We start from the raw sequence: 24,963 nt of genomic DNA on the forward strand, positions 1-24,963 counted from the left end.
ATTTTCCCGCTGGAGTGCATGGAAGAAATAAAATAATTTATCTGCTAAGTGAATATCTTGAGTTCCTATGGCCAGAATTTTGTAATTATTCATACCTTAGATACTCTTTTCTTGATTGCTATTTCAGTATTTTTTTAAAAAAAAAACATTTCAATTCATACACTAAAATTCAAGATCTTCACATTTTTCTCATTGGAGTGCCTGGAAGAAATAAAATAATTTTATCTGTTACTGATAAGTGAATATCTTGGGTTCTTGTGCTAAAAATGTTAAAGTTATGAATTCCTACGACACTCTAAGGGCTTCTTCAGTACTCCCTGAAAAAAAAATTATAATCGAGACATTAAAAAATAAAATGGTTATATTTTGCCTTTATTTTTAGTAAATATCTTTTGAGTTCTTGTAGGCAAAATGTCCTAGTTACTGATTTTAAGGATACCTCAAGGGCTCTTCAAACAGCTGCTGTAAGATAAAGATAATGACATTTTTCTCACAGGAGTGCCTGGAAAAAATAAAATACTTTCTTTCTTATTGGCAACTAAATAACTTAATTTCTAGTGGCCTAAATGTAACTATTGCTTTCTGGGATAGTCTCAAGCTTTAAAATTGGGACATGGGCAATATACTGTAAATATGCATTCAAATAGATAGGTACAATATATATTGATTACTTCACGTATGTTTGAGACAGAAAAATAGACATTTCTTTTTGCTGAAAATGAACGACATGACAGAATCGTGTCATATGCCATACTTAGAACGCCATGATAGCTATTCTGCTGAACGATTTAAGGGTATCTCGCAGAGGTGACATAAATTGGCCACCAAGACCGTTTGATTTGACCCCGCTAGACTAATTCATGTGGAGTTTTCTGAAGTCGCAGCTCCATGCCAATAAATTAAAACCTATATTTGCTCAATGTTATATAGCATACCTAAGGGCATACATGAGCCTTTCAAATAAAAAAATAATTTCGTTAGTACCTAACACGTGTTTGTTCCATTTTAACGTTGACGCATCCTTAGAAAATAACCCTTTAAGCTAGTTTTAATCCATGATTCTAATGTAATGTCTTTGAATTAGTCCAGTTATTTTACTTGGGTTGTTTTAGGAAGGCGGCTTATATGATTAACACGGTCAGATCCAATTACAAAAAATACTAGATAACTTATTTTCTTTAAAAGGAACCACCATTCCGTGAATTTTATTTAAAGAATTTTACATAAAAAATGCAACATTTTAAAATCTTATCTTGATAACTACAACATTTCAAAAAATTGTGATAGTTTAACTTAGAGAAACTGCTCCATTGGTCGATCGCACAATCCAATCAGAGTAAGCGGCAGTCCTGGCATAAACAGAGGGAGCTCCCATTCCTCCACATGGCAAAAGAACCCAAGAAGCGATACCGATCACTAATCCGTTATGAACTAATGGACTACCGCTGTCTCCATTGCAAGCAGATTCACGGCCAGTTCTTGTACCAGAGCATACATTCAATTGTACACTAAATGGATTACGGCTAGCTCCGAGGAATCCGTTTAAGATAATATTACATTCTGTAAAAGAAAAGGTCTTTTGATTGGCTCTCACTATTCTCTGTCACTTCTTACCTTGTTCGGGTACGATTGGTAAGTTGGCCCATTGCAAATGGTTTGGTGTAGATCCACCTGTTTGCAAAAGACCCCAGCCGCATAGGACAGACTCTCCTTGGAAAAGGGCTCCTTGTCTCGGGATAGAGATTGGCTGAACATTTACTGTGTATTGAAGCTGACCAGACAGACGGAGAACTGAGACGTCGTCAGGAGCGACCACGCTGCCACTAAAAAGTGAAAATCGTAAAGAATCATTTAAAAGAAAATTTTAACTTGGTTCCTACCCTGGATATGATGGATGGTTGATAATCTGCTGAACGCTAAGGATTTGCTGTCCAACAATGTTGTTGTCACTCAGAAGAATAATTCCAGCCACGACTCTGTAGTTGGAAGCTGCCAGTTGGGTACAGTGAGCTGCCGAGAGGATCCATCTAAAATAATATGAAATGGGTGGTTATTAAATATTCAGTGTAGAATAAAAAATATTTAATTATATTATTTTTTTAAATTTCACAGGCCAGGTCCCTCTCTTTTATACTCGTAATAATCCTAATAACATCTGTTAAGCAAGGAGCCCTTGATTCTCCCATTGTATTTTTATTACGACTGCTGCACTCTGTGGTTCGAGTGGATGACTACGATAAGTCAAGTATGATCGTAAATATTTAGTTGTCCATTAAAAGTAAACGAGGTAACAACACATTAATAATAAGTATGAAATTAATAATTAAGTATCGGTTGTATCGAAAGTAAGCTATCATATTAATAATTAAAGTAAACAATATAATTTTGTTTATATTGCTTTTAGAAATCAAATCAAATCGTTTATTTATCTAAATAAGAAAAAAAAGGATACATTTTATGAAAAAAAAAGTATGACAAACAGGACCGCTGACAAAAAAACCGCTTCACATGCTCCTTATATTTAGGAAAGCATATGTGAACTATCCTATACATAACAGACAAAACAGCTAAATATATCTAAATACTTCCATATAAAAACTAAACTAAAAAAAAAAACAATCAATGAATGGCAGATGCGCATCATTAGTATTTAGTCTATGAAAGAATTTAAAATAACTACAAGAAATATAATATGATATGACGCTGAAGTCAGTATGTTGTAATATTAATGAAATGTTTGATTTCCTAAGCTTGAGAACCCTGTTCATAGAGTAACTTTAATCTGACATGCTTTGAGAAACACTTCTTGCTACGTGTTTTGATCTGTTCCGGCAGTTCGTTCCACAAGTGCGCAGCAACAAAAGAGAATGAGCGTTGAAATGATGCTGTATGATGCTGAGGGATTACAAATTTGTGATTAAACCTAGTGTTGTGAATATGACTGGCAGGCCTTAAAATATTTCTTAAATATGTAGGCTTATTATTATTTATAATGCGGTAAATAAAATTATACATATGAAGTTTTCTCCGGTTTTCCATATTTAAAATATTTACTCTATTCATATGTGGTGTAATGTGTTCTCTAAAATTTATATTAAAAGAAAGTCTTAGACAGGTATTTTGTACCTTTTGTATCATTCTTTTTACGTGTGACAGCAAATAATTATTGTATACAGTGTCACCATAATCAAAAAGAGACAGAACTAAAGTGTCACAGAACAAATACTTTTGCCTAGAGGGAATATATTTTTTTAGCTTATATAGATTTTTAAGACGCAAATAGGCAGCATTTAATTTTATTTTAATATGAGGCTCAGAAGTAAGGGCATTATCTATAATAATACCGATATTTTTTGCTTGGCTAACAACTAGAATTTTATTACCTGAAATGCTAATATCTAAATTATGTTCAACATCCCTTCTGATGTTTTTACTTCCTAGCACTATAACTTGCGTTTCCGCGCAATTTAATTTAAGATTGTGGTCTCTTGCGAAGGTTTTAATGCTTTTTAAATCGGATATGAGGGAGTTTTGTGTCGTTTCAATATTTTCCTTATTTATTGGTATATAGATTTGCGAATCGTCAGCATATTGTTGCAAAGTGGCATGTTTGACTACCTTATACATATCCGCAACATAAATGGAGAAAAATAAAGGTGAAATGACTGAGCCTTGTGGCACCCCGCAAGAGATTGCCTGAAACTCTGAGTACCTCGTGATGCCCGCCCCTCCGGGAATGGCCACTTGACACTCTCGACGGTTCAAATAATTTTAAAAAAATTGTACAGTGTTCGCTGAGAGGCCAAAATAGTGCAATTTCCCTAGTAACAAGTCGTGATTTATCGTGTCAAAGGCCTAAAGTCAAGTAGAGCCATGCAGGTGCCAGATTTCTGTTCCTCACTGGAGCGAACGTCATTTAATATTTTTGTAAGACAAGTACTTGTGCTGTACCCCTGACTGGCATTCTGGAAGAATTTTATGGACTTCTGCAAAATGACCATGCTCAATGAAAATGTGTTTTTCAACAATTTTCGACATAGCAGGTAAAATACTGATTGGTCTGAGATCCTTTAGTTCTAGGGGATTTGAAACTTTTGAAATTGGCTTGATTATGGCTCTTTTCCAAATTGTGGGATATCTGTCATTAACAATACATGAATTTAAAATATTTAACAGCGGATTTAAGCAAAAAGGCAAACACAACTTTACATCTCTCATTGATATACCATCCGTACCGGTTGCATTAGACTTTAAGTTAAACATAATTTTTCTTAAGGTATCAGTGTCTAAGAGAAGAATACTAAATATCTCATTAGTAAATCTACTATTTTTGTAAAAATTTAGTAGCTCTAACTATGTAGAGTCATATTGGAGTGGCTCAAAAAGAAATCATGAACGAGAGAAGCATTATTTACATTTTCTGGCAGTTGAAATAGATGGTTTTTATCACGTGTTAGTTTTAGCTTGCCAGCAGTTACCCAAAATTCTTTTCCTCTTTGATGCGCTACTTGCTTAAAGAATGCTATTTTTTCTCTGATAATTGCATGCTTAGTGTAATTTCTTAGTTGCCTGTAATACTGTAAGTGCGCTTCTGATTTTGATTTTTGGTATTTTTTAAGAGCCTTGTCTCTTCTGTCTAATCATAGTTTTTATATTGTGAGGAATCCACGGATTAAATGGCTTTTTAACTAGGAGTTTATATTTAAGAGGTGCATATTTATTCAAGTGATTTAAGATCTTGCTATTAAATATATTTACTTTATCGTCAACTTGGACACTATTGTACAAGTCGTCCCAATGGATCAAAAATCCAACCGCAATAAAATGAGTCATATTTATATTATTATAGTCTCTAAATAATACCCCTTTCTTGGGGCCAACTATTTTAGGCTTTTGGAACAGGCAATATATGAGATTGTGGTCTGTTAAAGATTCAGATACTGCTTCGGACTTGGAGTGAATAGAAAACAAGTTCTGGGTGGCAATAATCATATCGAGAAGGGTAGAGGTGAGAGACATAGGAGAGGAAGAGAGATAAATGTTTTTTTATTGCTTTTAAAATTGATTCTAGAATAGGATTACAAGGTGTTCAAAACTTTAGGTAAACAAAAGTTTATTTTTTATATAGGTGAGCCATTTTCTTTCTAAATTGGTGTAATGTTCAAACTAGGATGTGGAATAATTTTAATTTTAAATATATGGGTAAAGACTAATACTAGTCAATATCAATAATGCAATTGTTACTACCCAAGTAACAATTTGCAGTCACCTAAGTTGAGATTACTCTTATTTTCATTAGTTGCAACGTTGTTTTCAGTGCAAAATTTAGTTGGTTTTACAACGACGTTTATTTTTGACGTACTATTGTATGTAAAATTCCGCTATATTTACAACGTATTTTTTTACTATAGATGGTAGCAGTAGTAATTTACACTTAAAACAACGACGTGTAGACGTGTACAATTATTCGAATCAAAAACCCAGTAAGAATAACGTTACCTCATCGTTAGCGAATGAGTATTACATTGCCTGATCGTCTGTGTTAAGCCTTTTTCGCTGTAGAGGGAGCTTTTTAACATGTTAAGAGTTTTAGGAAGAAGATGGAAAACAAAGGTAGAGAGAATAAGAGGAAGAAAAAATATTCAATTCAACATAACCTACTTAATCTTTATTTTTATTTTTATAATTCATTTTTTGCTTAGAATTATTGGGATTTATTATTTTCGTTTTGCTTTAGAACTTGCAATGGAAGCAAAAATGCCTACACCTAGCTTACCTCAAGTTGATTTGGATTATGTAGAATCAATGGAAGTGGCGGAAGATGGCAGTGAAAAGGTTTGTATACAATTTTACAAAAGGAGTGCTACCTAGCATAAAATGAGGTAGTTCTTATTTTTTGATATATTTTATCTAATCAAATGATAATAAGAAATTCAATTTTTCGACCTCGAAAGCCCTCCGGATCATTGTTAAACATGCCAAAAACCGTTAAATGTTCGCACTTTTTTCGGTTTTTGTCAATTTTAACCATCAAGGACTTATATTACAGTAAAACTCGTTATATACAATCTAAAAGCTAGTAAAATTTGCAAAAAAATTAGACTATTTTGGCTAATGTAAGTAAAATAGTTTTTTAGGTATGGCATATCAAACTTAAAAAATTTTAGATTTTTTTTTAGTTTTCGTCAATTTTAACCAATAAGAACCTATTCTACCAAAAAGTTGTCATTATATTGTGAGGACTGGATAATTTTACTACAAAATGACACTAATTTCGTTTAATTAAACCTAATAATACCTGAGATACAGCTGTTCAAAGCTGCAGTAGAATATAGATATTATACGTACTATGCACTATTATAAGATAATTTAATTTTGGCATAAATACATCATCATAAAAAATCCAGATGTAATAGTTTTTTATTATAATAGTATCCCTAATAGTATAATTATAGTATATAGTACAATAGTATTTTTATTCCCAATTTAAGCAGTGAAAAACTGTCAACGGCTTTTTCTTTATATTTAATCAAAGAAGTGCCGCCGAGCTTTGCGGTTACCGCAAAGGATATTTGACTTAATATGCCGCTGATTTTTTTTTTCGATTATTAGCGAATTCAGTTGAATGCTAAGTATATTTAAAGTTCAAAATACTGGGTTTACTTTTTGTAAATGGTTTCCTTCATGGTTCCTATATCCTACTTTATAGCCTTTCTTTACACAAGAGACTAACCAGTTTGAAAACAATGGTAAATTTCATAAAGTTCTATTTAGCAGCAGCAGCAATAAGAACTTAGTATGTAATGTTAACAAATGTTCTTCCTTTTGCTTCAGGCCAATCAGGGACAACGACAGCGGGTTTCTTATGTAACCAATAAAAAAAAATTACTTTTTATTTTTTTTTCGAAATCCGCTATAAATTCAGGGCGCGCGTGTTATTTAGGGCTATAATAATATCTTTTCACAGTAAACTATGTTTCGTTTATAAATTAAGTGCTTGTAAATTTTGAAACGGGTATTTTAACCGTATATTAAACTATACTAAACTACATACAAAACAAATATTAATAAGGACTGTTCAAAAGATGGATTAAAAAGGTTGTATTTTTGTAGTAGGCAGCTACTACAAAAATACAACCTTTTTGGAACCAACTGGAGTTATCTATTAGTTTATTGATAAAATAAAAATTAATTTTTTTGTCGTTATGGCGTCCATGCGTCCAAAAATCAGTAACTTTAAAAACGTTGCAAAAACGTTTAGAAAGTTAACGGGTAGTCCCTGCGAAACGTTGACACAACCAAAAAAATCTCTTTCAAATTGGTGTAAAACGGGGTTGTATATACGGTTAAGACAACGCAACGTTGTCGCGTCTAGAATTTAGAAGAAGTCTAAACCTTGGCCTAAATTGATATTTTGAAGAAAAAAGTGGCATCTTTAAGACCCACATTGGCCGCAGTTAAACTGGCAGAAGGAAGAAACTGTATAAAATCAGCATTAGTGTCAACCACTCCACATAACAAAAACATAACGCCGCAAAGAACGTTAAAAAAAATTAAAAGAACAGTGTTAAAAATATCAAAACCTTCTGCAGTTGATAGTCAAAAGCTTGCTGACATGCTTTTATTGAAGGAATAAACATTAAAAAGATATTTTTGTTTTATTTGTTAACATATTAGACAATCACAATTATTCACCATATTAATTCATAATTGACAACATTGCTCAACGATAAACAAACAAGTTATCATAATGATGAAACAGTCTATAGTTGGTTGCCTATATGCACTAAGGAAGACTTGTGGAAGCTCCTGGGTAGACGCAACTTAACAACAATCATTTGACAAAAAGGTTAGTAAGTTGTAGGGTTAACGTTTTTAAATTATTGTAGTAATAGAAACATTAAGTTGCAATATATATTATATTTTATTTAATATATATTACTATTTAACGAGCTTACGAAAATATTAAATAGGGGCAAAATGATCCCTTACTGAGTTGGGTTTCGAGTTGGAACTTCGTTGAGTTTGGTTCGACTTATTTTCTTATATTCTTAACAAATACTAAATTGTTTAATTGATTTTATTTTGTTGCAGATGAGAATATGGCTTAAAAATATAAAAGAAAAACTGAGAGGCAGTTATGGGACAAAGATAAAATGCAACAAGCAATGAAAGAGGTCAGTCGTGCCTTAGCCTACAAAACTGCAGCTAGAAACTTTAGTGTTCCGCTGATGAGCTTGAAAAAAGACAACGAACAAGTTAGCTGTTAATGCTTTGAAGAAACTGGAAAGTAAAAGACCGGTTTTCACTGAAGAACAGGACGAAGAATTGGTTGTGCATCTACTCGAAATGGAATGAAACATGTACGCTTTTACCACCAAATATGCAAGATCAATTGCTTATGAGTTTGTAAATAAAAATAATATTAATAAACCCTTTTGGAAAAAAACATGTCTACCTGGCAAATATTAGTTTACAGGTCTTCGGGCATCCTGAACTCACACTAAGATCACCTGAGTTTACTTCAGCGGCTTGAGCTCGAGCTTTTAACCCGCCTGTCGTTACGAAATTTTCAACGTTACTTAATTCAGTGTATGGCAACATACAATTTCCAGAATATAGGATCTATAATGTTGATAAAACATTTTTAAGTACGATCCCAGGTAAAAATTATAATGTTCTAGCTAACAGAGGTAGAAAACAAGTTGACAAAGTTGTACTTATAGAACGAGGAACTTTACTAATGGCGAAATTTGTATGTCTGCATCTGGTTCTTATGTTTCACCTATGGTTATTATTTTCTCGTAAGCCTATCTTGGGTCCCTCAGAACATTTGCGAAAAAATCCTCGGACCCGTCAATTTTTGATTATTAGGGTTTTGTAGTGTGTTAATGAGCGGGGCAGTTCTATTAGCATTTTCATTGTTCGCAAAGAAAAGATAAATTATTTCAACTCTTTCAGCAAGTGAATAAACCATTATCACACTCAATGTTGTAACTAACTAACTTTAAAGAGCTATTTGTTTGACACACTATAATCTGACAGCAGTAATTGACAACCACTATTAAACTTCAAAATATTGCTATAATAACAATCTCAACAATAACTAAGAGTTCCCTTGCAGAATTGGCATAGATACCTACGGGCACTAAAAAAAAACAACAGAAAGTACAGTTCACAATGTAGGAGAACAACATTTTTTGTATTTATTTAACTGCTAAATTTACAAGCATTTTTTTTCATAAAAAATGTTGACATGTTTTTGTAACTTTTATTAGACCCTGTATCGACTAGGCAAATAGTAACGATTTAAAACCTAAGGGTTATAATCCACATAAAAATACCTTCAAAATAAGGTATCACTCGACCCCCCGTTCCATTTAAAATTTTGGTGGCCCTTGTCACCCCCGCTAGGGCTTTGCCCTCAGGGGGGCGAAACTAGAAAAAAATGGTTCCCCCTTGAATCAAAAATTGACGGGTCCGAGGATTTTTTCGCAAATGTTCTGAGGGAACCAAAATAGGCTCTGTTTCGTTTTCAAATGGCCACCCTGTATATTAGATACTATTTAACGAATTTACGAAAATATTAAATAGGGGCAAAATGATCCCTTACTGAGTTGAAACTTCGTACAATTTGCTTCGACTTTATTCTCATATTCTTAACAAATACTAAATTGTTTAATTGATTTTATTTTGTTGCAGATAAGAATATGGCTCAAAAATATAAAAGAAAAACTGAGAGGCAGTTATGGGACGAAGATAAAATGCAACAAGCAATGGAACAGGTCCGTCGTGCCTTAGCGTACAAAACTGCAACTAGAAACTTTAATGTTCTGCTGATAAGCTTAAAGTTAGCGAACAAGTTATCTGTTAATGCTGTAAAGAAACTGGGAAGCAAAAGACCCGTTTTCATTGAGGAACAGGAAGAAGAATTGGTTGCGCATATACTCGACATAAAAAGAAGCATATTTCACCACCAAATATGTAAGATCAATTGCTTATGAGCTTGTAAATAAAAATAATATTGATAAACCTTTTTGGAAAAAAAAACATGTCTACCTTGCAAATATTGGTTTACAGGTTTTCTGGCATCCTGAACTCACACTAAGATCACCCGAGTTTACTTCAGCGGCTTGAGCTTGAGGTTTTAACCTGCCTGTCGTTACAAAATTTTTAACGTTACTTAATTCAGTACGGTCCCAGGTAAAAATTATAATGTTCTAGCTAACAGAGGTAGAAAACAAGTTGACAAAGTTATACCCGTAGAACGAGGGTCTTTACTAATGGCTAAATGGGTATGTCTGCATCTGGTTCTTATGTTCCACCTATGGTTATTATTTTCTCGTATGCGAATCAAAGAAGAATTAAAAGATGGTGCACCACTGATAACAGCATTTTATTGCAGCGCTTCTGGTTGGATTTAACTTGAGGCTTTTACAATGTGGTTTGGATATTTTCTTTCCTTTGCTAAGCCTTTACAAGATGTTCCTGAATGAGAGAATTACTGAAAGTAACGAGCAAAATTACACCTCATGAACAACTGTTCCGCAATCCTTAGCTTTGTTTAATGAACCCTCGATATCGAAGGCATCAAGTGGTTTTTAACATTCTGCCCAATGATATTCATTTGGCAGATTCACATTCTCTAAAATGGCACAAGAACAACGTACCTCGAAGCCAAGGAAGTCTGGAGGCACAGTAGGTTTGACAATCACTTCTTATAAAGATCAGTTAATAGAGGAACGATAGAAGAAGGAAAAGCACATCGAAAAGCTTGAAAGCAAAGCAAGCTTCAAAGAACAACAATATATTGGCAGGAAAAAGAAAAAAATAAAAAGCGAAGTGTGATAAAATATCAAAATAACAAAAAAAGAAAATAGGACAAAAATGACAAGGAATCTTTCGAGTATTCCGAAGTGGTAGACGATCCAGAATATTTTATTTGTACCAAAACATTTATTCAGTTCCATTCAGGTGAAGGGTGGGTGCTGTGCTAATGTGCTATCGTTGGGCACATGATGATTGTGCGGGAATTGATGAAAATTACTGCGATCCATATTCCTCTGCATACTGTATTGAGAATAATGCCAAAGCGAAGAAAGAGTGTAAACAGTCAGTAGTTAGATTTGGATTTTCTTGTGAATTGTCGTTTTTTTTGGATATTTCTTCAGTTGTTTAGTTGCCGGGTAATAGGCAAGTTAAGTTTATTTTTACTAAATGTAATTTAGTTTAGGTAAGTTGTCGTGAATTCATCGTTGTTTAGTTAGGACAAAACTTTTAAAATGGATCTAAAATACGTATCATTTTGACTTATTTTAGGAATCATTTTGTCTTACTTTAAGATATTATTTTGCCCAACCTATTAGGGTAAAACGAACCTTTTGCAAACATCTACATTACTGCCCCCAAAAATGTATTACCTGTTATATTAGGAAAAATTATGGTCTACCGACATCCCAAAATAATATATTTAAAATTCTTCACTTGAATTCTTTACTTATAATAGCCATTTTTAGCTTAGGAGAGTTATTTTAGGTCACTCTCCCGTAGTAACTCCTATAGTGCAAGTCAGTACACGCATATCAAAGAACTTGATAATATTTTGTGATAGAAATGATACATTATGATTGATACATTGAGAATTATAAAAATTATTTCTTGATTCCTTTTGTTTAAATTTTTCGACTTTTATATTTACATGACAAAAAACTAGTTTGTGATCTGAAAACTCGACATCTATGGTACCTTAGAAATACATTTATCTTGAAAATATAGAAAAATAAAATCAATTAGTGTTAGACACCTCTGCCTGACCCTATTATTTGTGAGAGATCGTGATAATTAAGGTGTTAACTGTTAGGGGATTTACAATATTGACCATATTGACATTAGCAAACATCATGAATTTATCAACAATGGGTACAATATCTGATAATATATCATCAAGCTGCTGTACACTTTCGCACAAAATTACACCTGGAGGCCTATAAACTAAACCAAGTAATAAACTGTTCGTTTATATTTTTTATATCAATTAAAAGACCACCAACACCATCATTATTTGTGCTTCGATCTTTTCTAAAAAACGTAAAGCTATCCATAGCCAGGACTGCATTATTAATGCTAGAATTAGGCCATGTTTCTGACAAACATGTCCAGTTGGTTCTCAACTATTAACTGCTTCAACTCTTAAAAATGTGGAATTAAAGATCTAATAATTAAGTGCTTTTATCATTAAGAAACAAAATTTCCATATGTTCATACAGAAACATCAGTTTTTGATCACCAAAAATAATGTCCATGATATGAATATGTTTTTCCTTTTGGAAGGCTTTAATTTATTATTTTTTTTAAACAACAATATAATTTTTTACTTACTGAGGAGACAAAATTGATCCACCGCAAGTATGGGAAAAACTGTTAGCCAAAACGCGTCTCTGGAGAGAAACAATATAAGGAAACTGGTTTCTGGCTGCATTATGACCATTTACGATTTTTAAGCTGGAGTCATCGTAAGTAATGTTTGGATTAATTGGTAAATAAGTTGCTTCGTAAGTCTCAATAGCCGCACCTATAAATAATAAAATTCATTCATCTAGTCGCAAACATGATAAAAATAAAATATTAATTATTCTTACCTAATGCCACTGCAACCAGGGCACTTAATACTATTAAGAGTTTCATCGTGGCTGAAAAATTTTTCACTAATAGAAGCAAAATTTCATATGATGGTAGCTTAAATATCAGGGAAACAAAGGGTAATTGAATAAATTGAATGTTATCTAATGAATGAACCACTTCACATTTGGCACGTCATTAATATAAACTAAAGGATGTGCCTCTTGTAGCAATATTTGATTAATATTTATCTGCTTTTTTAGGAAATTTTTTTATTAATAATTAAACATTTTTGATTGCTCTGGATACTTCAACTGGACCAAAATCTATAGAGTGAACAATGATAGTCGTCTAGTAGCAAGAATTGCATGCATAAAACATTAACAAAAATACACCAATATGTTACATAAAATCGCTTACAAAACACACTCTTAAAATAAAAATTTTATCTCAAAATATAAGATACAAATCTGACATTTTTTTGCATTGTTCCTATAATAACTGTCTTAATTTAATTATATTTAGAAAGAAATTTATGTAGTAGATAGATTGTAATTTGAATAGGCTTTCTACGCATAAAATTACTGACTTCAAGCAAACTTTTTTAGATATTTACGTTAAATCTCTGATTTGTATTTTAATGAAATGAGTCAATAAGAACATAAATAATACAAAAGGGAATGTGATAAAGAAATGTTGTTTGAAGAGAACAGAACTTCATGTGATGGCGTGATGAAAGAATGAGCGTTGTAAAGCAAGAGTACTTGTTAACTGAATAAATAGTAATAAAAAAAAGTGGTTAGTAGTAACTGATTGAAATGCCAGCTCTAATCGATCGAGATTTGTATATAGAAATCATCTTGAAGTTTTTTTAGCGAAAATCATTTCTGTTGCGACTCAGCACAACCAGTAAATATGTACCTTAAAGGACTTTGATGGATTCTTGACTTTTAATCGCGTGAATGTGAAAAGCACAGCGTCAAGTATAACATAAATGTCATATAAGTGGTGAATCCCTAGAAAAGAGGAGGAAAATACACATTCACCCGATACGCAAAAAGTGTGCTGTTTCCCTCGGGTTTTTAGTTATATTTTGTGTATACTAAGATACCGTTAAAACAAGTGTTTTTGTTGTAAGCTCCATTAAGTATCATAAAATAAAGTATTCATAACACCCGGCACTATCTATTATTTTCCAGAGGCTATAGGGTGAACAAAGCAAACGTGATATGGTCTCATAAAAATCAAGAGGATCTTTACTCGGAGTAGTAAAGCGCTGTATGTTAGAACAAGCAAGCTCTATCAGTTTCTATGATCCAAGTATTTAGGAAATCTAGGATCGACTACTTCTGTAATTTTTTTTTAGTTAAGAGTGGATATGAGATAGGTTACAACTTTGGAAAAAAAGAAAGTGAAAAAAGAATGTGGAAAATGTTTACTGTAAAGAACCCACCAACCACTTCAAATTCAAATCAGGTGATACTTTGTAAAACGGTTTAATAACACCAAAAAGAATATCAACAGCTTTAGATGTGAGAAGCGAGTAGTAAGTAGTAATTTGACCACAACGTATTTGGGTCCCTTATAATGAGTAAACCAATAGAACTACAGACGAACTGGAATCGAAGGGAATCTATGATGATAAAAAAGTCCCTGAGAAATTAATTAAAGGATGGTTATTTTCGGAATTAAACAGGGAATCCATGAATAACGAAAATCACTCCCTAATTAAATATGAATGTGGTGTTTAGTAACCAATTAGAGAGACACTGCAGGTTCCTTTTCTGTCATTGCTACTTTATATATAATAAATAAGGGGCACTGTAAAATTTAACGTCATTCTGATATACAATTAGAGATTTCGAATTCCATTAGTCGCTTGACATTTATAAATGGACTTTATAATGTAGGTTAGTGATAGTAATGTATTAATGTATAAAAGAAATCTAAATAAATTTTATTTAAGGTAAAATTTTTTTACTAATAGCATCAAAAGCTGAATGAGTGAATAAAGTGGAAAATATAATAAGCGATAATAATAGGATATTATATGACATCGATATTAAAAATTAATTACATTAATCAGGATGTTCTACCAACGTATGACTTAGGTACGTTGGAACGTCTGAAAAGATTTTACAATGAATATAATATTCCGGAAATTGTTACGAAGTAAAGGTCCAAGAACAAAACAAAAAAAACATTTAAATATAATTAACCACCGAATGAAAATCATTACAAAAGCTCTAAATAATTTTTAAAGAAACTTATCAGTTATTAAAATTAAATCAATTAAATGGGGACCCTTTGGGTCTTGGTCACCCATGGGGTGTTTAAAGATGTTCCAATATATACCTGATACAAAGTAAAGATTGTTAAGGAGTTTGGAATATATATATATAATTTCTCCATTCATCTGGAAAAGTATTAGTGTTAAGATTTAGATTAATATAAGAATGATTAAGATAGAATTTCAGTTAAATGTTTAAATATGAACGACGGTTATCCGGTCCTATTGCTTTGCCATCTTTTGGATTGTTTAGGGATTTTAAAATATATTTAACTTCAATGCTATTTAGCAATACCGTTGAGAGATTAACAGTTTGTACAATATCTGAAAGATTTCCGCCATTAAGTGAATACATGAATATAGTGCAAAAATATTGCAACTGCAAATACATTACAGATCTCCATCCCACCTCTATATTTTATATTATTTAAAAACATTTTATTTAGAACATGAAGAATCCTTTTTTGTCAAGTCAGTTTTTTCTTTAACGCTGGCCTTATTTTTTAAACTGCATATAAATTGAAACATCCAGTTTTATTTAATTTTTTCCTAATTTTTTCCTTATATTAAATCCTGGAATAATTAAATTAATAAACCAAAAGGAGTATTTTTAAAATTTTTGTTTAGTTTTAGAAATGTGCAAATTAAAAATTTCGTATATATATTTTTTTAAAGGTCAATTAGAGCTTTATTAACATGTATTCGCGAAAACTCAAGCTGTTTCATAAAAACTATAATATAAAGAAATATAGTCACGTTTACATTATTTTTAATTTATTTTTTAAATTATAAAAAGAGCCGTTGCTTAAATGTTAACAACCTGATAATAACCAAGGCAAATTTAAAAATTTCTTTTGAACGTTATCAATGACATCTCTAGTAATATTTCTAATTTCCTGGCGTATTTGTTCTTTTAAATCTTCTAAACTTGCTGGTTTAGTGACATACACTCTACTATTTAAGTATCCCTATAAAAAGTACTCGAAGGGAGTTAAATCTGGCGATCTGAGTGGCCATTTAATGAACCTTCATCTACCCATCCAATGATTTGGAAAAACCTTATTTAGATAATTGTGAACGGGTAAAGCATAGTGTGACGAGGCCAGAGCTTGGCGAAAAAAAAAGATCACGTTGGTGCATATCGGGTTTTCGGTCGCCCAGTATCGACAATTCTGTCTGTTCACATGACCGTTTAGAGTAAACGTTGCTTCGTCAGAAAATATTATTCGTTTTACAAAATTATTGTTACCATTACATAATTAATACTGCTTCAAAATTGTTAAATATTTTACATTTAAATATTCGCAGTATACAAAAAAACTTTGACAGTCTTATTACTTTTCTTCAGGTCTATGATCTCTCTTGTAATATTATTGTATTGAGCGAGTGTTGGAAAGTTTCTGTTCGCATGTTCTCTATCCCTGGCTACAATGTTCATTATAACCATGTAAATTTTCTTTTACTATTAAATATGTTTTACTATATTAGTTATGGCATAACTTGCACGTACAGACCACCCTCTTCATCCATTCAACACTTTCTAAATGATTTTGAGGACTACTTACAGAATATTCCTATAAATGACAGACATATTCTTGGGCGACATTAACATTGATATTCTAAAGAAAAATCACATAAATGCTAATAAGTATGTGTCGCTTTTAAATTCTTATATTTTTGAATCTATAGTAAATGGTTTTACTCGTCTGGGCCGGAATTCAGAATCATGCATAGATCACATACAAATTCATTAAAAACAACAAAGAATAGGTACCATATTGATTCGTATATTATGGAAGCTGATATAGTATACCACTATCCCATAGTTCTTAATATAAATAACTTTTACCCTAAAACTGTCACAAGAACATTGATTATTGAAAACATTAATTTAAACATATTTTTGAAAATTTAATTAAGCGTGCAGATGGGCGAAGTGTATCCGATATCGCGGACGTAGAGATGGCGGCACGTAAGTTTTCTGAGATTGTATTAAATAGTATAAAAAATTCTACCGAACAGAAAGTAATTACTTTAAAAAAAAAATAAAAAACTAAAACTATGGATAACAAATAGCATAATAAACTCGATAAAAACAAGGGACTCAATAAAAAAGAAACTACTTTTGAGATACGATCCACACTATGAAACTTTATATAAAAATTATAGAAATTCTCTGAATAGGTTGATTATGAATACTAAACATGAATACTTAAAAAAAAACAAATAATGACCCTACAAATTTAAAAAAAAAACTCATAAAATAATTGTGGAAGCTACTGTTTAAAATAAACCCAAAACAAATTATGACATTCAGATTCAAAATGACAGGCATAAGCCATTTTTAAATAAAAAAGATATGCCTAATTACTGTAATGTAATATTTTATTAATGTAGGTATCAAAATGCTTAGTAAAATTGAAACTTCAACAGATAAATTTGAGCTCCAGTATAGTGCTTTGTTATCTATGTTTTTGGCACCGGTAAATGATAAGGAACCTATAGAACACATCATTTCTCTTAAGAACAATTGTGCAGTAGATCCTGATAAAATTAGTTCTGTAATAATGAAGAAATTTCATTTATATTTTATTGAGCCTTTAAGATATATAATAAATCTATCCTTGTACGCTGCCATGTACCATCCTATTTTAAAACAGCTATAGTCACCCCAATTTTTAAATCTGGTGATCCACACTTTGTGAATAATTACCGTTCCATAAGCGTTATCAATAATTTCTCAAAAATCTTCGAATAATGCTTAAAAATCAGATTTTTTTATTCTCAGATACACCAATTTGGTTTTCAGGAGGGGTTGTGTACATCCGATGCAATTTTAGAATTTACAAAAAAAGTAATAAATTGTCTGGATACTGGAACCAACTATTTAGCTGTTTTCCTAGGCCTCGCCAAAGCGTTCGATACGGTGCCTCACTCAACTCTTCTGAATGTTCTAAATTCCTATGGGGTACGTGCGATTGCCTTGGAAGTGTTTTCTAGTTACTTGAGTGATAAAATACAGATGGTGAAGATTGATAAAACTCAAAGAGATCCTGTTAAAGTTCAGATTGGTATTCCTCAAGGTACCGTACTCGGTCCTTTGCTCTTCATAGCCTACATAAACTCTTTAACTGAACTAAAAATAAAAAACGCCACTATTATATCATACGCTGATGACACCGTTATCCTGTTCAGGGAATCTTCGTGGCATGTTGTTAAAGCTTTGGCCGAGGAAGGACTCACAAAGATTTTATGTTGGTTACAAACCTTAAAACAAACTTTATCTGTTTCTCACTCACGTCTGTGGATCGACCACATTTTATAACTGTAAAGCTGGGAGGAGGGTATATCGGGGAGGTGGAGTCTACTCAATATCTAGGAATAACAATTGATAGACATCTGAAATGGGACGCACACATGACACGACTTGCTAACAATACTCGGAGACTTATTCCGAGATTTTACACTCCAAGGTATTTTTTAAGTAAAAAAGTATTATTAATGGTTTACAAGGCGCTGGAGGAATCCTTAATAACCCTTACAGTACCGAGATAAAAAAAAATTGAGTTTAGGGTTTATATTTATTTTACGCCGAAAGTTAAGTCAAAAGATACGGAAAATTATTTAAAAAAATATTCGAAAGGGTTAAGGGAGGGATTTAGGGAGTACAAAATTGTGTGTCTAGAGAGCCAACATTAGAAAAGCACAATTGTGAAACAAAATTTATTACTTTGTATGGAATGAAATAAAACAGTTTTTATCTTTGGTTAAACAAAAAAAAACATTACATTTTAGGCAACGCATTCTGGACTGACTTTTGAACTCTTCTAACCTGCATTTAACTGGGTTCTTCATTTCTTCATTATTTGGCCAGTGTTCAAAACCATCAAAGCGTTTGTCTGCACAGGGCAAACTGGAAGGAATTCTTCTCTTTTTTTATTTTTCTTCAACGCTAGTCTCTTCCTCTATATTTTCTTGACATTCTGTTTCCTCCAATACACGCATCTTAGTACCGGCAATCAGATATTTCCCAAGATTAAGTCTAAATTCCAAAAGATCCATAATATCTTTCCTTCGAAGTTTTGACAATAACAATCCCTTCGATACTCCATTCAGCTGTTTACTATTGCTAAGTCGAACAAATGTAGGATGGCTTTAAGAGTCCATTTCCGGGTTCGAAAGAAAGATCGACAGTATTCCATCAATTGGTCGCAAACATCTACACCACCCATGTTTTCGTTGTATGATTTAACAACAGCTCGGCATGCTATGCCTGAACGTTTTATTTCTGTTTTATTCCATCTTTGCACCTTAGTTTCCGGCTGTCTTCCAAAAGCTGTAGATATCATTAAAACAGATTTATATATCCTATCCAGAATATATCCTATCAAAGCATTCATTCCGAAAATTTTTTTTATTTCTTGAGAGGTAAAGTTGTTTTCTTTTGCATTTTGTTGCAAGAAATACTGAGAAGTGAAATTTGCGGCTGACTCATCATCCAAATATATTCGTTTGGAGTTTTTACGATGGATGAAGTATAGTCCTCTTTTACAGGAAAATCCTTGCTTCTAAAGTTTCCATGCTTCCACTGGAGAGTCTGGAAATGTATGAGGGGTAAATCATCTTCTGAATCTGAAGAGCTATCAGCTTCATTTGGTGCTACAATTGGGATCTTTTCGTAAATTTCAAACTCATCTTCTTCATCCTTGGACTCTAAATCCGACCTCTAGACGAAGTTGGAACAATGCCTCCTCGTCATCCCTTAGATGGTCCAAATCAATAATTTTCTTACTTCTTCCTGTAACAAAGAATTAACTGTATCCAACTTAATTAAAACCAAACCACGTTAACTCCCGTGGCTCACAATTGTGATATACATAACAAAACCATTTTTGGAATCAATAATTTTAAAGATATTTTCAATCTCTAAAAACAATACACTTAATTGAAGTTTATTATATAACTTTTTAATATTAAGCACTTCTTTTTTCCCCTAAATTCTATAAATAAATAATAACTTACCTGCACGAGCCATTGTTGAAAATAATCTGAAACTTTTCAGGTTATGACAAGAATGCACTCCCGGCAAAATAAACGATTTGCGCGTGCCATGCATTGCGTGTGCGAATCATGTCGCACGGTTCTCTACCTAGATTAAACATTTTTTGATCCCTTTTATAACACTAGTAAATAAGGAAGTCACAATTGTGACATCGGGTAGCGTAAGGGATAAGATATGGTATTCCTATCTGGGGTGGTCTGTACGACAATTCCCTTAAACAACTAAATGTAGTTCAGAACTATATTATTAAAGTTATCTTACACACATAATCACTCCCATAGAACTTGAAATAACGTCAATAAACATCTTGTTATAGCAAGCAGTAATTCTAATATTAATTTAAGATTCTTTAATTACGTAGCCCCTAAGTTCTACAACTTGCTGCCTGTTAATATAAGGAACATACATAGAAAAAATATTTTTAAGCAACAATGTTTACATTTTATAGTTGAAAATTTTAAATTGGTTTCGGGTTCTACTGTAGTTGTATTTTTATACTAAATATATTTAAACTAGTTTTTACTTCTCATTCAATCATTTACTGATTTTAGTTATATTAGCTACAAATTTTAGAATGTTTAAATCTATATAGTGATAGATAATATAGAACTACACATACAGATATTCATATTTATACCTATTTATATCTATCTAATATTTCTCTTTATATCTAACCATATTGATGATATCGTATTTTTATTTTTTTTAAATCACCCTGAATATTTAATTTCCACGTAGAAAAAACCTATTAAAATCGACGGGTTTAGGCATTTTTTGCAGAAACGGTCAATTTCATTTTTATTGAATTTATCTATTTTATCATTAAGGAATTTTTGCGTTTAAATTGAAACACTTTAGAGACTACTTAGTAATGCGAGGCTCCTGGCCATCCATAATCACCTAATTTTAAGAAGAACCTTGTACTATTTTATTACCCTTAAATGTAAGAAAAACGTCTCTCACTCAAATAAGGTTAAAAGCTTTTATAAAGATACCAGTCACGATTTGTTTCGGTTTATTTTGTCCTTCATTAAAACCGTTGGCCTGGCCGCTTTGCTTTGCCAACACCCAGCCCTCTCACTCACACTTTTTCCTAAAAGGTTGTTTTAGACGTACTTTTTCATTAAACTGCCAGAAAGGTATTGTTTTCCACCAGCCAGCGAAACTCTTCTCTTTTTTTTTTTTCGGAGGAAGCCAAACACTCCCGGCTTTTTTTGTTGTTCCTTTGTGTCCCTTCAACTTTTCTCTTGTTCATTGTTGCTTTTTAATTAAGAAGGAATAACAGCCATGCTAATTTCATTTGAGGAAAAGGCTCTTCTGGTTTTGGGTTAATTTACAGTAGGCACGGAAAAAGCAGATGCCTGGTTTTTCACTTTATTTATTTTAATTTTGTGATGTAAATAAAACAGATGTGAATCAACTATCAACAATTTATTTAAAAATACTGCTGTTGTAAAGCCTTATTTAAAGGAGAAGATGTTTATTCATTTCTCTCTATAATTTTCTCATTGATTTTCTTTTAAACATCTTTTTTTTTAAATCGGCTTCCCAAGCAACACACGATAGTTGTGTATATTTTTCGTTAAACTTCAACGATAAATATTCGCGTGACATTGACGAATTTAATAATATATTTATGTTATTTACGTTTGATAAGAAGGTCTATTACATCTTAATAATATACAAAATATAGTTTTATAAATGTTGAAAGTTAAGTATATTGTATACTATTTAAAGATACTTCCAAAATAGGTTTAATAGAGTGAGCTTCTAAGCAAATATACTTACCATCAACAAAACGTTGGATTTTTCGTTATGGAAAACCAGTATAAAACCTGTATTTTAATCGTTAAATAATTGTTGATACGGAATTTATAACGTAATTTAAGTATGAGAATAACTTCAAAGACGAGGAAAAAGTGATAAAATTTAGAACAAAAATGAAATTATTCCAAAAATAATACAAGAGTAACTTTAATACTCTGAGAGTTATCAAACAATAACTAGGGTAGAGTTGGGACAGATGACGCACCTTTTTTTGTTGCGTGATAAAGTTTATAGTTCTAACATTGGGAGACTTAAGTTTATATGTGAAAAATGTATTATTTGGATTTAATAAATTAGGTTTTTCTGTCAATAACAAAAAATATACATAATTAAAAAAAAGTGTAAGAAAAATGTGTAAGAAAAATGTAAGTATTAAGCTCATATTAAATATAGGTTACTTAAATAAAATCAAAAAGTAACAGAAAGAAATCTAGATAATATGAATTCAATATTAACATGGCTATTTTTTAAAAACTAGTTTAGCACATAACATGCAATGTTGTTCATATGAGGTGCAGGAAAAAGCATGAACCCATCTCTCACATTTAACACATTTTATCCAGTCTACAGTGGTTGTTTGGTCGTACTTTTCTAAGCAACCAACACATTCATTCTCATAAAAAATCTCGTCATCGGTGGAATTATTAATTAAAAAATCATCATCATTATCTGATGATGACGACTGACTTTCAATTAATTTGCGTTTGGCAGAATTAAGAGCACTCACGCCAGAAAGTGAGAGTGCTTTTTCTTTTTGTTGGTTTTGCTTCTGTTTTTCTAATTTTTTGGCTTCAAGCTCTAGTTTTTGAGTCTCTTTTTTTTCCAAAATGTTGATAGGGCTAGTTAGGTCTTGGGCAGACTGTTTTCTTCTTTTTGGACTCTTTTAAGCTACGATCTTGGGAACAGGAGAAAGATCTTCTAAAATCTTTGAAGGCGTCCAACCTGATGTACAAGCGACAGGCACTGTAGAATGATTATCCAATGTCTTAAGAGGGGAAGAGTTTGAACTTGTCAATGCTACATTGGGTGTTAATGTGGATTGACGAGGACCAGGTTCTGAGCGTTCACTTGGTAAATGTTGAGAAGGTAGTTCATTTTCCTCGGCAGAAATAAAAGCATGATCTGGGATAGCAGATGGTTTCAAGGGGTAAATTCCTGTTATTCCAATCTCAGTTGTTGCTGCACGTGTCCAAGAATCAGCAAAAAGTTTCCTAAAATGTCTGCGTTCAATAGGTTTGCCTGGATTTGCCCTTATAAATTCATCACATGCACGTTTAAAGTAATTTTTCAGTGGCCTAAAAAAAGAGCGATCAAGGGGTTGTAAAAAATGGGTAGTATGGCTGGGCAGGCATAATAATAAAATGTCATTTTCCAGGGCAGTTTCTAGCATTTCATAGGAGTTAATATGAGAACCATGACCATCTAAAATCAGGAGACACTTTCCAGCTGGCTTCCTGGGTATGAAGTGATTTGTTAGCCAATCCATGAACAGCTCTTCACAAATATAAGCAGACTTTTTTCTCATTTTAATTATGGCTCCAGACGGCATTTTTTCTTCCCAAACTTATTGCTTGTTCACTCCCTTAAAAATACAATATGGTGGTAAAAATGAACCTTCTGCATTACAGCAAGCCACAAGAGTTATAGTCTCTCCTCTTTCTTGACCTTTAATAACATGAATATCTTAACTTCCTTTTGCACCGATAACTTTTCCAGGATCATTGTTAAGCTGCAAGCCACTTTCATCCATATTAAAAATATTCAAAGGCTTATTTAGCAAATCATTATCTGTTAACATTTTTGATAATAATTGAAAATAACCTTTTCTTTATTTAGCCCTTGAGCGCTTGCTAAAGAGACGCCCCCTGCTTTTCTTATAGAAAGGCTCTTATTTCGATTTAAAAAAAGTTTCAACCAATATTTTCCAGTTATATGGGCTTGTGTATTGAACCTAATTTCAATACCCAACGATTTTGCTAAATTGTAGGCTAAAATTCTAACATTTGTTCTTGTTGGTGCAAATCCAGAATTTTGTAGCTTTTTAATATGCTCACAAAGCTTTTTTTCAACATCCTCCCCCAAAAATGACTTTCCACCCATTCCACCCTTCTTAACATCGTTTTTGTGCATTCTAAATCTTAGCCTTCTTTCAGGAATATTATTTTCTCTTGCAGCCTGTCTTATTGAAACGTTTCCGACTCTTACAGCTTCTACAGCTTTTAGCAGTACTTCTTCTGTCCATTTGACCCTTGGACTTTTTCTAGGACCGTAAAATGTTGGCATTTTGGGTGGATCTGACCGGAAGGATCTGAAAATAAACATTAGTTTAAAAAAGTAAACTAATTTTTATAAATTATGCTTCATCTATCCCAGATTTGTGGGAGAGATGACGCACCTATATGATATGACCTATATGTTATGAAGTAAACGCACTCGCCTTAATATAAGCACGTTACTAACATAACCTAGTTTTTCCAAACGTCAAGTATTTTTTTGGTTATTTACGAACTTTGGTTAAAATAAAATATTTTTTAACATGTTCCGAAACTTCGTGGTACTTACTAATTAGAAAAATTATACTGCACCTATATTTTAACGCCTTTTGATATGAAAAAACAAGAGAAACCGAAAACAGTACCAGCTCTACCACATGGCGTGCACGACTAATAAATTGGGTATGGTTACACCGTAATTTTGGCTCTGCGTCATCTCTCCCGACTTTACCTACTTGAAAATACCGCCAATGCATTAAAAATGCATGAAATAAAATTAAAAAATAAACGAGAGCTAAAAAAATTATTTAAATTCTTTAAATTAAATAAAAACAAAATGCCTAAAGTGAATAATACTAGAAAACATGCAAAATCATTTCAGAATCCTAGAAAATATAAAAAGCGATTTCAGGATGAAATAAAAAAGAAGAATAAAATTAAAAATTACCCTATATACTTTAAAGGCATAAAAAATTACTTAAAATTGTTGAACAAAAATAAAAATAGAAAAATGACTCTAAAAGCCTCTAAGCATCTTCAATAAATGACTTTTTTTTGTATAAGAATGACTCTAGATATAGGAAAAATAGGTAAATCGCCTGGAATAAATTAATAAATTATTTTAATGCCTAAAAGAAAAATAAAAAACAGTTAAAAGCTAATATAATTAAAAT

General features: G+C 32.1%; 1 protein-coding gene and 1 long non-coding RNA gene across 2 annotated transcripts; one reads left to right on the forward strand and one right to left on the reverse strand.

The window, feature by feature from the left end:
- Window positions 1–1,169: 1,169 nt before the first annotated feature.
- LOC126733556 (chymotrypsin-2-like) lies at window positions 1,170–12,805 on the reverse strand. Its single transcript, XM_050436890.1, has 5 exons — window positions 12,639–12,805; window positions 12,379–12,571; window positions 1,881–2,027; window positions 1,615–1,823; window positions 1,170–1,560 (listed from the first exon to the last, which is right to left on the reverse strand). The coding sequence occupies exons 1-5, from the start codon at window positions 12,682–12,684 to the stop codon at window positions 1,289–1,291; spliced, it is 867 nt and encodes a 288-aa protein (XP_050292847.1). The 5' UTR covers window positions 12,685–12,805; the 3' UTR covers window positions 1,170–1,288.
- LOC126733569 (uncharacterized) lies at window positions 8,339–10,032 on the forward strand. The gene is made up of 2 exons (XR_007659769.1): window positions 8,339–8,663; window positions 9,703–10,032. It is a non-coding gene; the product is annotated as an uncharacterized LOC126733569 (long non-coding RNA).
- Window positions 12,806–24,963: the final 12,158 nt, after the last annotated feature.

Source organism: Anthonomus grandis, chromosome 1 (assembly GCF_022605725.1).
Source record: "Anthonomus grandis grandis chromosome 1, icAntGran1.3, whole genome shotgun sequence".
In the NCBI taxonomy this organism is placed as follows: domain Eukaryota; kingdom Metazoa; phylum Arthropoda; class Insecta; order Coleoptera; family Curculionidae; genus Anthonomus; species Anthonomus grandis.